The sequence below is a fragment of the Mauremys mutica genome, chromosome 3 (assembly GCF_020497125.1).
Source record: "Mauremys mutica isolate MM-2020 ecotype Southern chromosome 3, ASM2049712v1, whole genome shotgun sequence".
Classification (NCBI taxonomy): domain Eukaryota; kingdom Metazoa; phylum Chordata; order Testudines; family Geoemydidae; genus Mauremys; species Mauremys mutica.
The window spans coordinates 175,564,288-175,577,299 of NC_059074.1; the positions used below are offsets into that span (position 1 = coordinate 175,564,288).

The 13,012-nt window shown below is 43.5% G+C and overlaps 1 protein-coding gene across 1 annotated transcript in view; it reads left to right on the plus strand.

Moving 5' to 3' along the window:
- The first annotated feature begins 7,781 nt into the window (after positions 1–7,781).
- EPAS1 (endothelial PAS domain protein 1) overlaps positions 7,782–13,012 on the plus strand; it is a 152,828-nt gene continuing 147,597 nt past the window's right edge. Inside the window, exon 1 of the mRNA XM_045009139.1 lies at positions 7,782–8,204. Coding sequence (XP_044865074.1) covers positions 8,179–8,204 — 26 coding nt within the window. The 5' untranslated portion in view covers positions 7,782–8,178. The remainder of the gene's footprint in view (positions 8,205–13,012) is intronic.

Sequence of the window (13,012 nt, forward strand, 5' to 3'; positions counted from 1 at the left end):
TAAAATTGCCACCTTCAAGTCTGTCACTGAGTGGTTAGAGAGGGTGAAGTGTTCTCCCACTGGTTCTTGAATGTTATGATTCCTGATGTCAGATTTGTGTCCATTTATTCTTTTGTGTAGAGACTGTCTGGTTTGGCTAATGTATATCGCAGAGGGGCATTGATGGCACATGATAGCAAATGTGGCCTTTTAGACTTCTTATAATGCCCAAAATATAAAAGAGTAACAATGCATTTGGGAATAAAATTTGGTATTTCTCTATCTGAATAACAGCATCTAGCAAGGATTTTTCCTGGGAGAGATTTTCTCTGTTATATAGGAGTACTGAAGAGTGCTTTACTTTCACATAGTAAATCATATAAGCAGCACGGAGAAGTTTTGCGAGGGAGTTCTCCAGGTGAAGGAGGAGCAATTATGTGACCCTTGGGGTAAGTTTGTCTGTAGTGTGTTTGTGGTGTGCTTGCTGCTTGGCTGAAATATACATTGTGGTCTGTTTGTTTGGGGGACTCTATGTGCTGAGCCTGGCACCCTGCTAGGGAGACCTTCTTAACCAGGCTTTGATCCCTAAGCCCGTTAGCACCCATCAGCCCTAACCAGAGGGTGGGGCTACTCAGGAAGACCAAGGCTTTAGAAAGCCCACTCCTGAGCGAGCAGAGGCGCTAGTGATCAGGAGCAGCTAACATGGGAGTTTTGAGGGGGGGGGTGTCAAGTGTGAGGGGGAGCTAGTTACACTTAACATTCTTTAAATTTAAAGCCCAAAACATCCGCTGATAAAAACAAAACACCAATAAAGGAACGAGCTGGAGGAGTAAAAAGGAATGCGGGCAGAAATCCAGCAACAGAGTGGGGGCTATCCAGTTTATTGCACTCGATGCAGCATGTATGATTACCTGCCCTATGGTAATCTATTAGACTCCCTATGGGCAGGTGGTGTATGTGTGCATTCTGTGCAAGGAGACCGGGTCTGGGCTTTGGAGACCAGAGTAACTGAACTGGAGGAGCTAAGGGAGACAGAGGTACATAGATGAGACTTTCTGGACACAGTAGAACAGTCCCACCCTTGGTCTGACAGCCTCTGTGCTGTTGAGGAGAATGAAACTCTCAGGGAAGGAGCACATCCAACTGGAGCAGAGGGAAATGATCCCATAGTTGGGACCCTCTTTTCAGATGATGTGGCACTGAAGATACCTCTCTGGGGGAGAGAACTCCAGTTATTGGGAAGACAGGTAATATTCATGGGGGATTCGATCATTAGAAACATAGATAGCTGGGTTTGCAATGACTATGAGAATTGTATGGTGACTTTCCTGCCTGGTGTGAAGGTTGCAGATCTCTTGAGACATCTAGATAGACTTATGTGTAGTGCTGGGGAGGAGATGGTAGTTGTGGACATGTAGGTACCAATGACATAGGGAAGGATAGGAAAGAAGTCCTGAAGGCTAAATGTAGGCTCCTAGGTAAGAGATTGAAGTCCAGCACCTCCATGGTAGCATTCTCTGAATGCTTCCAGTTCTGCCTGTTTAACTGGTCCTGCACGTGAAACTGCAGGGTCTCAATACATGGATGAGATGATGATGTAGGGAGGAGGGGTTTCGATTTATTAGGAACTGGGTAAACTTTTGGAAAAGGAGAAGCCTATACTGGAAGGATGGGCTCCACCTAAACCAAAATAGAAGCAAATTAAAAAGGTCATAGTTTAAAAACTGCTCTAAGGGCTCGGGGAAAGCCGACATGTGTGGAGGAGCACCTGGTTCAGACAGAGACATGCCTTAGGGGAGGATCTATTAATGGAGATTTTCTATGTTCTAGTAAGGAAAGGATGGAAGATAAAATACAGGTAGGATCTGATGAGAAACAGTCAAATGAAAGAGTCCCATTCAATTACATCATGTAATGGCAGACAGCAAAAAAGTGGCAAGTTTTAAAAGTGCTTATATACAAATGCTAGAAGTCTAAATAATAAGATGGGTGAACTAGAGTGCCTCGTATTAAATGAGGACATTTGATATAATGGGCATCACAGAAACTTGGTGGAATGAGGATAATCAATGGGACACAGTACAAAATATATCGGAAGGACAGAACAGATCATGCTTGTGGGGGAGTGGCACTAGATGTGAAAGGAAGTGTAGAATCAAATGAACTAAAAAATCTTAAATGAACCAAACTGTACCATAGAATCTCTATGGATAGTAATGCTCTAATAATATAGCAGCTGATGGTGATAGTGACTGTGAAATGCTAAGGGAGATTAGAGAGGTTATAAAAATAAACTCCATAATAATAATTAATAATGGGGGATTTCAACTATCCCCATATTGACTGGGTACATCTTATCTCAGGACAGGATGCAGAAATAAAGTTTCTTGACACCTTAAATGACTGCTTCTTGGTGCAGCTAGTCCTGGAATCCACAAGAGGAGATGCATTCCTTGATTTAGTCCTAAGTGGAACACAAGATCTGGTCCAAGAGGTGAATATAGTTGGACTGCTTGTTAATAGTGACCATAATGTAATTCAGTTTAACATCCCTGTAGTGGGGGAAACATCACAGCAGCCCAACACTGTAGCATTTAATTTCAGAAAGGGGGACTACACAAAAATGAGGAGGCTACTTAAACAGAAATGAAAAGGTGCAGTGCCAAAAGTGAAATCCCTGTAAGATGCATGGGTTCCCTTAAATGCTACTTAATCCCAGCATAGCAAAGGAAGGTGTGTGTGTGTGTGTATGCATATGTGTATATATATACAGACACACATACATACATATATATAATTTTAAAGACACCATAATAGCGGCTCAACTTAAATCTATACCCCAAATTAAAAAACATAGTAAGAGAACTAAAAAAGTGCCTCTGTGGCTAAACAACAAAATAAAAGAAGCAGTGAGAGACAAAAAGGCATCCTTTAAAAAGTGGAAGTTAAATCCTAGTGAGAAAAATAGAAAGGAGCATAAACTCTGGCAAATGAAGTGTAAAAAATATAATTAGGCCAAAAAAGAATTGGAAGAACAGCTAGCCAAAGACTCAGAGTAATAGCAATTTTTAAGGAAGCCTGATAAACAACAAGTGGGGCCACTGGACAATCAAGATGCTAAAGGAGCACTCAAGGATGATAAGGCCATTGTGGAGAAACTAAATTAATTCTTTGCATCAGTCTTCACAGCTGAGGATGTGAGTGAAATTCTCAAACCTGAGCCACTCTTTTTAGGTGACAAATCTGAGGAACTTGCCAGATTGAGGTGTCCTTAGAGGAGGTTTTGGAACAGACTGACAAACTAAATGGTAATAAGTCACCAGGACCAGATGGTATTCACCCAAGAGTTCCTTTAGAACTCTTATGTGAAATTGCAGAACTACTAACTGTAGTCTGTAACCTATCATTTAAATCAGCTGTAACAAATGACTGGAGGATAGCTAAGGTGATGCCAATTTTTAAAAAAGGGCTCCGGAGGTGATCCTAGCAATTATAGGCAGGTAAATCTAACTTCAGTACCGGGCACACTGGTTGAAACTACAGTAAAGAACAAAACTGTCAGACACATAGATGAACTTAATTTGTTGGGGAAGAGTCAACATGGTTTTTGTAAAGGGAAATCGTGCCTACTAGAATTCTTTGAGGGGTCAACAAGCATGTGGACAAAGGGGATTGAGTGGAAATAGTGTACCTAGATTTTCCGAAAGCCTTTGACAAGGTCCCTCACCAAAGGCTCTAAAGCAAAGTAAGCTGTCATGGGGTAAGAGTGAAGGTCCTCCCATGGATTGGTAACTGGTTATAAGATAGGAATGAAAGGATAGGAATAAATGGTCAGAATGGAGAGAGGTAAATAGTGGTATCCCTCATGGGTCTGTAGGGGGAACAGTCCTATTCAACATATTCATAAATGATCTGGAGAAAGAGATAAATAGTGAGGTGGCAAAATTTGCAGATGATACAAAACTACTCAAGATAGTTAAGTCCCAGGCAGACTGCGAAGAGCTAAAAAGGATCTCACAGAACTGGGTGACTGGGCAACAAAATGGCAGATGAAATTCAGTGTTGATAAATGCAAAGTAATTCCAACTATACATATAAAACGATGGGGTCTAAATTCACTGTTACCACTCAAGAAAGAGATGTTGGAGTCACTGTGGATAGTTCTCTGAAAACACGTGCAGCGGCAGTCAAAAAAGCAAACAGAATCCCGGGGATCATTAGGAAAGGGATAGCAAATAAGACAGAAAACATCATATTGCCTCTATATAAATCCATGGTACGCCCACATCTTGAATATTGCATGCAGATGTGATTACCCCATCTCAAAAGAGATGAATTGGAAAAGGTTCAGCAAAGAGAAACAAAAATGATTAGGGGTATGGAATGTCTACCTATGAGGAGAGATGAATAAGATTGGGACTTTTCATTTTGGAAAAGAGACAACTAAGGGGGGATATGATAGAGGTCTATAAAATCATGATTATGGAGAAAGTAAATAGGGAAGTGTTATTTACTCCTTCTCATAACACAAGAACTAGGAGTCACCAAATGAAAGTAATAGACAGCAAGTTTAAAACAAACAAAAGTATTTTTTCACACAACTCAATCAACCTGTGGAATTCCTTGCCAGAGGATATTGTGAAGGGCAAGACTATAACAGGTTTCAGAAAAGAACTAGATAAGTTCATGGAGGATAGGTCCATCAATGGCTGCTAGGCAGAATGGGTAGGGATGGTGTTCCTAGTCTCTGTTTGCCAGAAGCTGGGAATGAGCGACTGGGAATGGATCACTTGATGGTAACCTGTTCTGTTCAGTCCCTCTGGGCACCAGGCATTGGCCACTGTCAGAAGACAGGATATTGGGCTAGATGGACCTTTGATCTGACCCAGCTATGTTTTTATATTTGGCCCCTAGAATAGGTGGATATGTTTTGATTTGCAGAAAATTGGAACAATCTTTTCAAATGTGGAGCATCTGTTTCCTCTTCTGTTAGCCAAGATTGAGAACTAGTTGTTTATTACTGTCATTTCTGGCAATCTTAGGACCATTTTATTGAATCTGTGGCTGAAATCCTGAAGCCTCTGGAGTCAGTGGCAAAACTCCCATGATTTCAATGGGGCCTTTTATTATTCTGATAATTGATGCATGGCTGACAGCCTTGAAAATCCTTTATGCTTATTTACTTTCCTTATCTGCATGACATAGCAATATCATCACTACCATGCTCCTGGGCAAGGAAAGAATATAATATATTTTAAAATCCATCATCATTCTTCAGTCATTTTGCGGAGTCACTGTTGAGTAGGCCATTACTGCTCCAGTATTTTCAGCCCCTGCTGGTCAAAGAAGCAAGAAATGTGTGCTGCAAATCAGCCACAATATGGCCATCTAGAACAGTGTCGCTAGGACTAGGCCAATGGATAAGACCTGAGTTTTACTGTGCATTTTAAATTTAGCCATTTTAAATTCTTTGCTTGTCTGACTCTGAAGTCAAGTTGTTTATTCACGTAAAGAATCTTCAGATATAGAGAGAAGCAGTGACATCAGCAAAAATCAGTGAAGGACCAAGAACTCAAGTTAATCTGGAGAATGAATGACTGGTTCTTTGATCCTGCTGCATTCTTTTATCACTTGAAGGCTAAACTTAGCCCTGTACATACAAATTCTGTTTAACCAGGTTTACTTAGGTTTTAAATATTTGTGGTTTTCTTTTGTGTAGGTTCTGTTGTATAAGAAACTGTTACCACATAATCAGATTGCTGCTATGCAAGCATGGGTAGCTCTCTTCAGATGAGCAGAATGTTTTACTAATATGGAAATATACATATTGCTTTAAACATGTTACACAAAGAAACACTTCTCTGACCAATTTTTTTCTAAACAGCGTATGAAAATGGCATGGGGAAACAGCTAAACTTTGAATAATAGAGAAATAATCTATTATAGGCAAAATATGAAATTATTTCCATTATGGTGAAGTGTAAGAAAACAAGCAATTTTTATTCTGAGGAAAAGATGTTTTGGGTTTGCATGGTCTAATTAAAAAAAAAATAAACTGAAGTATTTAGAGATCATGAATGCAATTAAGCTGAAAAATAAATAGATTGTAGTGTGAGGAAATAATTTTTGATATGACAGAGACTTATTTAATTGTACAATTTGAAAAATGTCATAGCAAGAGCTCACAGGAGTAGAGCGTTAGTACTTTATTTCCCCAGCAGACACTTAATACCAGCAATGTTAATTTTAAAAAAAGTTTTATTGCTGTTTTTATTTGAACAAGAAAATAAGGATACAATGGCTTTTTAAAAAGAAACAAAATGTAAAAGTCTGAGGAAGGAAGATCAGTAAGCTGAGGGCCTGTGCAAACTTATGCTCCAATATTCACTTCTCTCCAGATGTGACCTGCTCTGGAGCACAATCACTGACCCCCCTTTCCTCCCTCATTTGGAACACTCATATGTGATACTAATATTTAGAAGAGTAACTGAGCAGTGGGAGTTAGTAGTTGTGAGAAGGGTATTTTTTCATCAGTGTGTGACTGACTAATTTGGGTTTTGAGCTTGTGAAGTGGCTGCTGGGTTTGTGGCTATTGATATGAAAGATGTATTAATATAGACAGTAGTCTTAATTTTTGTGAAGAGCATTTTTTCCTTTTTTTAGTTAAGGTATAATCCAAATAGATAAATTTGTGAGAACAACCTGGGTGAGGGATTTAAAGAAAGTCCTGGCTTTCAATTTGTGTGGGCTGGGGTGAAAACAGGATTTCACTTTACCAAGCACGCTGCCAGCTAAAGCAAGTAATCACTTCTCTATGACCCCACCACCATAGTACCTGAATGTCTTAACCTTAATATCAAAGGCCCAGATCTACAAAGGTATTGAGGCTCCTAACTTCCACTAAATGCCTCTGTGAATCTTCGCCAAACTAGCTATTTCCTAATTAATGAGAGGCATCGCCTCTGTGACGCTCCTAGTCGGAGGAGCAGCCCCGGCCAGCTGAAGGCGGAGGGAAATGGGAGGTCTTATCTGCATATACTAAGAGGGCAAAAGCATGATGATGGTAGCTTGATTTTTCGCGTCTGAAGAATGACCCCTGCAGACCCAGTGCATCCAGGACAGAAAAACAATTCGTATAAAATACAATCTCTTCCTCCCCACCCCCCGGCAAAAAACAACAACAACCCTTGTGTAAGGGGGGGGGGGGAATAAGTCATCCACAAGCCAATGTTTACAGCCCCAGTCACGTTTCTGCCTGACCTGCCAGGTGCTCCCAGCCACCTTCCCCTAAGGCCATTCCCGGCCAGCTCGCCCCCGTCTCCCCCCGCTGCTCTGGCTGGGAAAGTGCTGCAGTGCCCGGGGCAGCAGCGCAGGCCCCTGCCCCTCAGCGCAGCATCCCGCTCCCGGCAGCAAGTGATAAGGCACCGCGCGGAGGAGGGAAATCCGCCCCCTGGGCCGGGAGCAGCCGCGGCCAAGGGGCGGGAATTGCCCCCTGCAAAGCAATCGCTGCCCTGCCCCCTCCAGCCCGGCGGGGTGCTGCTGCCAGGGGGAGGAAAGACTCCCGCTGCCCGCAGCGCCCCCTCCTCCCCCGCGTGGCCGGAGCGCTCCTTGCCGGCCCTGCCACCCTCGCTCGCCGCCGCCGCCTCTCGCGGCGTTGACCTCATCTCGGCAAGTCCTGCAGGAGCCGGGGTGGACGTGGTGGGAGGGGGCAGCGGGAGGAGGAGGCCTCAGCCAGCTCCCGTCCCCATTGGAGAACGAGCCGCGACAGCTCCAGCGGGAGACGGGGCTAAAGAGGCTGAACCTGCCCCCAGGAGCCCAGGGAAGCCTGAAGTTTTAAAGTGAGAACTTTCTTCTGGCAGGGCTTCAGATTCGAGGGGGATCCCGGTCTCTCCCGTCTCCTTCCCCCCTGGGCGGGCTGTACAATCCTCGGCAGTGTCCTGAGACTGTATGGTCAGCTCGGGGGCGACCTGGCCAGGATTGCTTCAGCCTTTTCCTGCGGGACAACTGGTGCCCCAGCCGTGCTGTCAGCTGCGAGAGCGCGAGCCGTTCCCCGGCCTTCCCCCCTCCACGCCTGGGATCTCTAGGCTGCCGGGTGCTTGTGTGGGCGGGGAGGATCGGCAAGCAGGACCCCCACAGCCGGGACCGAGGAGCCCTGGTTGGCAGCCCGAGTTGGTTTAAGCGGCACAACAAGCCTCAGTAATGACAGCTGACAAGGACAAGAAAAGGTAAGCGAGATGGGGGGTGCACAAGGGGCTGGATAGGCTCGGGGGTGGGATGTGCAATGAACGTGGGAACAGTGCAACTGCAACCGTGGTGCCCGGGGAGAGGCACGGGCTTTGGGAGTCCCCTGAGTTATGACGGTCCCAAGGACAGGACCGTGTCTCATCGCCTGCTGGAGGGGTCATTAGTTGCTGCTGCCTGGGTGACTTCGATTTCTCCCGCAAGGCTGAGGCTGTTGCGTGGACGCCAGGTCCTGGGGCTGCTCCCCGGCTGGGACTCAGGATGCTTTCAGGCTAGAGCTGCCTGCCGCTGCTACCAAACTACCCAAGCTGGCGCTTTACGGGTCCAGCAGCAAATGGTTGAAGTTCACGGTAGTGATCCCCTTGCTGCCTGGGCGCGGGATCGGGCCCGGAGAGGGGTAGCGGCAGGAAAAATGGTTCTTGACAGTTAATTGTCTTGGTTGATCGCCGCAGCCGCGAAGGAAGAGGTCATTTCAGCAGGGCAGCAAAGATAACCTTCCTGCCCAAACCGCGCACAACAACACAACAACTTTACACCAAGTGCGGAGGGTGGTCGCAGCAGCCCTGCTCCTTCCTCTCTCCGTCTGTAGCGGCTCAGGCACAATGAACTCGCGTCCCAGATGGGTTGGTGCAGCCGGTTACAAAAAGTTAATTCCCCGCGGGAGGTGAAGGATTAAAAAACAACATAGCAGGTGGGGTGAGTTGCTTGCACTGAACAGGGCAGAAGGAATTTACCAGGATGAACGATTTCCTAAACGTGATCTCAAAAGTAGGTGGTTTCAAAAGCTCCTCGTGATGTCACATACATTATAGCGACACATAATGCAGTCGTGAGGCTCCAGCCCGCACTTTCCTGCGTCCCTGGGAGCTACAGGGAAGCGTAATGGATACTCCGCCGCTTCCCCGGGAGAGCACATGAGCATTATACCCCAGTTTTCCACCTGCGCTCCCCAGTGCGGGTTTAGGGTAAAAACTGGGATATAAAGCCAAGCAAGTGTAGGTTCCGCATCAATCCAACCCCGGTTGATAGGACCCCGGCTGGAGTCTCAGGGGATAAGTACCGTGTGTTATTTTACCAATGGGTCTTTCGGCGGGGGCCAGGAGGGAGACATGGGACAGTAGGCTCGGCTCGGCTGAGCTCAGTTACACCGGTTGTGAATCCGGACTCATTTTCCTTAAGGGGGCAGAGTGAGTCCGGATTAAGTCCTGTGTAACTGATCAGTATTTAGCCCAAGCGTTGACTGGAACACTGAGCGACTCTCCTCTGCAGCTGCTGCTCCAGGGAGCTGAGCTCAGGGTGGAGTTAGTCCCTTTCTTGTTGAGGGTCTGCACTTCGGTTGCATTGAAAGTGAATATCCTGGTAGCGGCGCTCTGATTAGCTGCATTGGGCAATGTTCAGTTGTCTGTTTTCTGATTGGCTGCACCGGAGAGGTCTCTGATTCTCGGAGGCTAAGGCAGGGATGGGCAAACTTTTTGGCTTGTGGGCCACATTGGGGAATAGAAATTGTATGGCGGGCCATGAATGCTCACTAAATTGGGGTGGGGTTGTAGGTGGGGGTGCTGGAGAGGATGAGGGCTGGTTGGGGGTGTGAGCTCTGGGGTGGGGCTGGGGATGAGGAGTTTGGGGTGTAGGAGGGTGCTCTGGGCTGGGATTGAGGGGTTTGGAGAGTGGGAAGGGGATCAGGGTGTGGCGTAGAGAGAGGCTCAGAGGTGCAGGCTCTGAACTGCACTTATCTCAAGAGGTTCCCGGAAACAATGGCATATCCCTTCTATGGCTCCTACACATCTCTGAGGCCAAGCAGGCACAGCCCCTGCAGCTCCCATTGGAGCACATAGGAGCCAGAGTGGGGCCATGCCATGGCTGGTGTGGCCCCTGGCTGGAGTGCCTGAGCAAGGCTGAGCCCCAGACCTCGCTCCCCAGTTTGTCCACCCCTGGGCTAAGGTCTCCCCACCCTTCCATTTACTCCCACTTTCTTGCTCCATCCAAAAATCTTCTGCAAAGTGGGAAAGAACCCACCTTTCTGGTGGGTATCAATCTTCCTCATACAAAGAAGAGCATACAATATAATTGAAAATACATAACTGCACCCGTAGCTGGTCATTTGAAACTAAGGTCATGCACGTATGCAGACCACAATCAACAACAAATACTAGTTCTCCAGTCTTGTTCTCCAATTCAGGGTTATTTAGGTCATTAGTTTTCGGCGATTAAGCTAATGCAATTTACAACAAAGTTTATTATTTTTAATGTCAATTAGGTAATTATTTTTTCAGTTGAAGATGGTGTTTTAGAAGGAAGGAATTTTAACAAAACATGTTTCATAATTACAATTACATGGGAATAGTTTACATGTTATGTAAACATTTATTAATTTTATATTGCTGATAAATCTCAACATATGATGTACTGAGGGTGTACTGTGTAGGTGGCCTCATAATTTTGGGGATCTGATGAAACACCAGAATTTAATATAGGACCTGAGGGGCATGTTGTGTTTTAACTGCCAATCATTTCACTTAAAGTTGAGGGCTCTGTGAATGTGCTGAGCACAGTAATTGGGTAGGTGTTTCTCTCTTACTCTTATTAAATATTTTTTGTTGCAAGGAGATGTAAAGTAAGGATTTAATTATATCATAGTAATATGGCCAAGGAAAACAGAAATCCAGGTATTCAAGCTCCGTAATTACCACTGAGAACCTACGGTGCTCTGTACATGTTACAGGTGGAAACAAAGGGAAAGAAATCAGGAACTATAGTGCAAAACTGGCAGACATTTAACTCATGTGAAATCAATGAGAGTACTTGCATGAGTAAAGACTATCCAAGTGATTAAAAATTGCAGGATTGACCCATGTGTTGAGATATTCAAGCTATTTTATGCTATCAGTGTTTGCAAGATTGACTTTTGTCATTGAATACAGAAATATGTAAATACAAGCTGTAATTTATGAAGGAAATACCTTATCTTGCCATTGTTCTTATATAGTTGTTTCATTTACTGATATACTAAGCTTCTAAAAATTGTATTTAATATTTCATTTTAATTTGTGCACTAGCTCCAGATCATTGACTAAGCTAGACTATGAGCAGTGTGAAAATTATTGCACTGGATAACTTTAGTTAAATTGTATTTTTAGAACCATCAGCATATCAGATATTAATTTATTAACGCTATATACTTTATCTGAACTGCACATTTGTTCTACATATGAGTTAACATTCTATGCAAAGAACGATGTACTGGATAATGTTATGTACCCTCATAATTCTGTTTTGAAGAGAAGAGTGAAAAAAATTATGGTACAGTAAGGTGTGTTATAAAAATATGTAGTATGTTTAATAAAGGGCTGAAATAATCTTCAGACTGAAAATTCACAATTTTAATGAAAGATAGTAATATCACAGTTTTTAACAAAAAAAATTCACTCTTAATCACCTAAAACTATAAGGGAATGAGCACTGTCTAGTGCACAGAGAACTTTGAAACTAAGCGGATTTTAGGGTATGACTGCACTGCAATTAAACCCCTGTGGTGGGGCTGTAATATTGCAGTGTAGATGTTTGGGCTCGGCTTGCCAGCCATAGGTGTTTTGCAGTGTAGACATACCCATAGATGGCAACTGTCTCAAGACAACGGTGTAATTGCCAAAACAGTTCAGTTACTATGTGTCATGCTGCAGCATTGAGAGTGGCTAAAAAGTTCAGTTCTCAAGGGGCAGGTCTTGCCACAGATGGTGCAGTTTTAAGGCTCCGCCCGAAGATGAAACCAGTGCACTACTGGTGCTTGAGTCCTACTGCACTTTCTTCTTTCCTCTCTTTGGTTTTCTCTCTCTAAAGCGCCTAAGAATATACTTTTGTATACAGCATAATGCTGAAATTTAGGAGATCTGGGTTCTAATTTACTGGTTCTGCCACTGACTCAAGTGTGATCTTAAGTAAATCACTTGACATTCTTGTGCCTATTTCCATATCTCAGAAATAGGGTAATAATACTTACCTATCTCTTAGGTGTGTAATAGAGGTGAGTATAATGTTTGTACGGTGCTTTGAAATGAAAGGTGATGTATCTAGTTCAGTATTCTTTCAGGTGTGTGTGTATGAATGTATGTATGTACAGGAATATTCTGCATAGCCAATTGAAACTTAATATATTTTATTTTCATTTGTTGCTTTTATATGAATGATTTATTGCCTTTAGTTTATCAGTTGCTACAGTATTATTAGCTTGATTTCTAGCTGGATATACAGCTGGAAACTTAATGTGGCTCACTTAATATCACAATTTATAAATCAATTTCATGGAGAAAAAGTGATGATGCTAATAAAAATCTGTTTTGTAGGACTTCCAGGCAAGTCTTGAGGCATAAGCCTTGAGGAACAGTTCTGCCACCATAAAACAAGAGGCACTCCATGAAGGATAATCCAGGACATTTTACACTGTGCTCCATTTAAATCAAGATCATCCTTGGATTCTCACATGGGAGTTACATTTCAGTCCAAGTCAAAGAGATCTGAGTAACATTTTATGTAGAACTGTCAAGTTGTCACACTCTCATTAGTAGGTGTAAGGTGCGTTTCCTAAAATAAAAATCTGGTCTGAGTCGTCTACCACCGACTTTGATGGAAAATGAATAGATCCATTACTTCAGATTAGTCAGTGGAAAGTTTCTTGTAGGTATTTGTATTCTTAAACAAAAAGTAAATATTTCTTAGAATATTAATATATTTTAATAAATCATTGAAAGAATAAAACAAATTTTGCTTGCAAGATCATATAAACTAAGAGTAATCA